General features: G+C 55.2%; 1 protein-coding gene across 2 annotated transcripts in view; it reads left to right on the top strand.

Annotated features, from left to right (window-relative positions):
- LOC135097780 (uncharacterized) overlaps positions 1-5,000 on the top strand; it is a 34,998-nt gene that overhangs the window by 28,474 nt on the left and 1,524 nt on the right. For both annotated transcript variants that reach the window (XM_063999817.1, XM_063999816.1), the window contains exons 2-3: positions 1-4,486; positions 4,884-5,000. The exon at positions 1-4,486 is cut by the window's left edge and continues 94 nt beyond it; the exon at positions 4,884-5,000 is cut by the window's right edge and continues 1,524 nt beyond it. In XM_063999817.1, coding sequence (XP_063855887.1) covers positions 1-4,486; positions 4,884-5,000 — 4,603 coding nt within the window. The remainder of the gene's footprint in view (positions 4,487-4,883) is intronic.

The following is a 5,000-nucleotide window of genomic DNA, read 5'->3' as shown; positions in this document are numbered from 1 at the left end:
AATAGATCAAACTTACTATCATCACGCCGCAATGCCGCCACATCCACCACCACTGAGGCGCCCACGCTGGAGACTCAGGACGCTGAAGACACGCAGGATACCCCTAACGAGCAGTCCTTCACCCCTGCCAACTCTAGGCGCAGGAGGCCATCTTTTAGGCCTAGTATCAAATTTGGTCCCCGGATAGGCCAGGCAAAGAAAGACGCATCGACTACTACAGAGGCCCCAGTCCCAGAGGTCCCAGAAGCCCCAGAGGTCCCAGAAGCCCCAGAGGTCCTGGAGGTATCTGAAGCTGAGATCCTTACAGCACCGAGGCCTGGGGAGGAGTTCGTGGCCTTCCAGAGTCCTGATATCGGCCAGGTATCTTCTGACGTCGCTGAAGATGCCGTTCTGACTGCCAAGGATGGGGAGGTTGTTCTGGTTCCTACCCACGACGTCACCTTGAAGGATGCCCAAGGATTCCATGAGGATGTCCCCCTTGATGGCGTCCTGCACGAGGAACCTTTGGTGCTTGAGGACATTGTGAATCCTGAAGTCCCACAGAATTCTCCGCTTTCCGAGGGCGTCTCAGGCCAGGATGCCGTAGGATTGGAGGATGAAGGCCTTAGTGACTCAACCCTCGACCTCCTGCTGTCCGAAACTGACTCACAAAATCCTGAGGTGACTCCTGAAGTGGCGGAACTGACTCAAGATGTGATCCAAGATGAAATGACTCAAGATTTTCCACTTGAACTGACTCACGAAGAGGAGATGGTGAAGGAAGGCATGTCCGAGGTGACTCACGACCTGACTCACCACCAGGAGGATCTGACTCAGGATGTCACGCACCAGGAAGATCTAGCCCGTGAATTGACGCATGAACTGACTCACCAAGGGGAATTGACTCAAGATGAAGGATTTGGTCCGGAGGAAGTGACTCATCTTGAAGATATGACTCACCATGACCTGACTCACCTGGAAGATATGACCCATTTGGAAGGCATGAGTCATTTGGAAGATATGGGCCACCATGATCTGACTCACCAAGAGGATATGGGTCACTTTGAAGACCTGACTCACCTTGAAGACCTGACTCACCTTGAAGACCTAACTCATTTCGAAGACTTGACTCATTTGGAAGATTTGACTCACCATGAACTGACTCACGAAGAGGAAATGACTCACCATGATCTGACTCACCCAGATGAAGTGAGTCACCATGACCTGATTCACCCAGATGAACTGAGTCACCATGACCTGGCTCACCAAGATGGAGTGGGTCACCTTGATGATCTGACTCACTTGGAAGAAGACATGACTCATCTTGAAGACATGGCTCACCTCGAGGATCTCACTCACCACGACCTGACTCACCAAGATGAATTGAGTCACCTTGAGGACCTGACTCACTTGGAAGACATGACTCACCAGGAGGAGATGCCTCAGAAGATGAGCCGCCAAGAGGAGATGACTCACGATCTGACTCACCAGGAAGAGGACCTGACTCATAAGGAGGAAACGAGTCATCTAGATCTGACTCACCAGGAAGAGATGACTCACCAGGAAGAGATGACCCACCAAGATGACCTGACCCACCAAGATGACCTGATCCACCAAGATGACATGACCCACCAAGATGACCTGACCCACCAAGATGACCTGACCCACCAAGATGACCTGACCCACCAAGATGACCTGATCCACCAAGATGATCTGACTCACCAAGAAGAAGCCAACCCATTTGAAGGTCTGACTCACTTGGAAGACCCATCACTGCTCGAGGCCATCGCCAGATCAAACCATGAGACTCACCAAGGCTCACCTGACTCACCCACAGACCAGATGGATAAGTCAGGTCACGCCCCGGACACGGCTGATGACACACTGGTTGACCCCTCAGCTGAACCCGAGCCAGTACCTACCACGGAAACCCCAGAGGACCTAACACTCTCCCCTGCAGAAGGCGCAGAGGCACAAAACCCTACAGAGGACAAGGCTGGTAGCGCGCCCTCGGTAGTGAACGAGCTGTACGGCAAGGCAGGGGAAGCAGGGGCGGCAGGGGACAGGGGGAAGAGCTTAAAGGAAGGGGAAGAAAAGGAATTGTTCCCAGCTGAAACTGAAATGAGAACTCGTAGTAAAATTGAGATCAAGGAAGTGAATGGACAGCTGTACGAATATGAATATATATATTATTATGACGATGAATACCCTGCCTACGAGGACTACCAGGCTGTCGACGTGGACCCCGCCCCTGCTGCTGACCCTGCCGAGGACCTCAATGCTGACCTCCAGGTTGCTGACACCCAGACTGAACCAGCCCCGGATACCACCACTACTACTACCACCACTACTACCACCACTCCTGCACCTACCACTACTACTACCCTGCCGCCGACCACCACTGTGCATAGTCGAGGCTTTGGTAGGTCACGTGAGCGCAGCAGGTCCCGGGGAAGCAGCAGGTTCCAGCAGGAGGAGGATGAACTGTCAACCACAACTGTACGTACAAGAGGCAGCAGCAGAAGTAGGAGCAGGGAGCGCAGCCGTCTAAATGCACTTCCAGACGAGAATATTATCGACGAACCGCGCGCCAGGGCATTCCAGTCATCCAGAACCTCTTCCAGATCCCCCTCCAGTCGCAGCCGTTCACGCAACACCATCCGCGGGACATCCAGGGAGCCGGTAACAGTTGAAGAGGAGAAGCTTCCATCCAGCACAAGATTCCCTCCTCGAGTCACCACTACTACTGAGGCACCGAGAGAGAGAGAACCGCTGTTTGAGGAGGCTGAGCGTGTGGGCCTTGATGACCACCACGACATCCCCCTCCTGCCGGGATTAACAGGTGATCACGAGGGACCTGTCGATACCTCAAGGGACGCAAGGGTTCTGGAAGCTGATGTACCTGTGACAGAGGCCCCCACTACGACGTCACCTGCTGTGTCTGCCGTGACTCTATACGCCCTCACTGCTGCGATGGAGGCGGAGGAGCTGCCGACCACCACCACCAGCACCTTGGATGTATATGACTATGATACAGAGGTCCCTGCTGTTGATTATTATGATTACTATGACGAGGCCACCGAACCGCCCACAACACCTGAACCACAACCCGAACCGGAACCGGAACCGACCACTGAGGAACCTACTACCACTACCACCACCACGACGACCACCACCACCACCACAACCACCACAACCACGCCGCCGCCCACTACCACGACCACGCCACCACCCACCACCACACCAGCTGGTCGAAATAGGTTTGGGTTCCGTCCACGAGGTTCCCCAAGGCTGCGCACTTCAGGTTTGTCCCGATTCGCCAAGACCAGCGACACCACGACGACCACCACCACCACCACTACCACGCCTCGGCCTAGCAGGTTCGCCAGCAGGAATAGATTCAGCGGTACCTCAAGATTTAGAAGCAAGGGCAGAACAGCGACTAATGAGGAGGAGACAACAGTGACCGCTGACCCCACGCCCACCGCCCCAGCCCCGTCCCGCAGCCCCGTCGGGTTCTCCAGATTCAACAAGCCCCGCCGTGGGTCCTTCACCCCTCGAGGACGTGGCACAACAAAGGAGGAGCCTGAGGAAGAGACCATCTCCTCACCATCAGAGTCCCCTTCACTATCATCACCGTCATCACCACCATCATCACCACCAACTGCCCCGACGGCATCAAGGCGCAACAGACCACGTATTGGAGGCCTCTTCAGCCGTAGGAACAGGAACAGAGGTCGGGGGAATGAGGAGCAAACAGAGGAGGCACCAGTAGAAGCCCCTGAGGAAGTACCGACCCCAGACATTGCTGAAGAAACCCCAGTGATTGAGGATATTGAGACAGACCCCAGCCTAGACCCTGCTGAACCCACAGTACCAGCCCCAGCCAGCCCAACCACAGCAGCTCCTACTCGCGGCAGAAGACCATTCAATAGGCACAGGTTTGGGGGGCGTGGCTCCAGACCCAACGCACCTACAGAGCCTTCACAAGCAGACGAGGCAGCTGACGAACCCTCACCGTCTGCCCCCTCACAGTCACCACCGTCCACTGGTTCGCGATCTCAGTCTCCCGCTAACCGTCGCGCTGGCCTGCTCAACCGCAACCGCGGCACCCTGTCCAGATTCAGAGGGCGTGGCAGCAACAGAGGCCGCACGGAAGCACCAGAACCTGAAGTAAACGTGGAAGAGGTGATTGAAGAAGCAGAGCCACAGGAAACTCTATTTGAAGACGCACCAGTGGAAGTTGAGGAACCGCCTGTAGAAGAGGTAGAAGTGACACAGGAACCAGAGCGCAGAGGTGGCGGAGGGCGTCGTGGCGGCTTCCTAGGGCGTTTCAGAGGCCGCCAAAACAAGGGCCCAGAGAAACCAGCCCCCAAGAAGCCCCAGCAGCCCTCGCCAGCTACGTCAGCCCCCTCCAGACGGTCCGGAGGCATTTCTTCCTTCTTCAATCGCCGTCGTCGCCCCGGCAAGGAACCCCAGCAGCCCGCCCCGGAGGAAGCCGCCCCAGGTACTGCTGACACGACCTAATGTGACCTAGTGTGACCTGACCTGTGCTGTGTTAATGACGAACTGCTACTACTGCTACTACTAAGACTACAACCACAACTACGACTGTGACTACTACTACTACTACTACTACTACTGCGATTACTACAACTACTACTACTACTACTACTACTACTACGACTACTACGGCGACTACTACTGCACCTGCGACTCCTGTTACGACTACAGCAACTACTACTACTACTACTTTTACTTCAAGACGTGACTGCAACACACACACACACACACACACACACACACACACACACACACACACACACACACACACACACACACACACACACACACACACACACAGACTCCAGCCTAAACTAACTCCTCTCTTCTCATTCTAACAGCTGAAGAGTTTCCCACGCCCTTAGAGCAAGAGGCGGACCTGGGCGTGGAGGAGACCCTGCTGGAGGAACTTGAAGAGCCTGCCCCTACTGCCTACGAGCCGGTGGAAGAGGAGGTGG

The sequence above is a fragment of the Scylla paramamosain genome, unplaced genomic scaffold, assembly GCF_035594125.1.
Source record: "Scylla paramamosain isolate STU-SP2022 unplaced genomic scaffold, ASM3559412v1 Contig31, whole genome shotgun sequence".
In the NCBI taxonomy this organism is placed as follows: domain Eukaryota; kingdom Metazoa; phylum Arthropoda; class Malacostraca; order Decapoda; family Portunidae; genus Scylla; species Scylla paramamosain.
The sequence above is the reverse complement of the archived record's forward strand: the minus strand, read 5'-3'. Positions and strand labels throughout refer to the sequence as shown.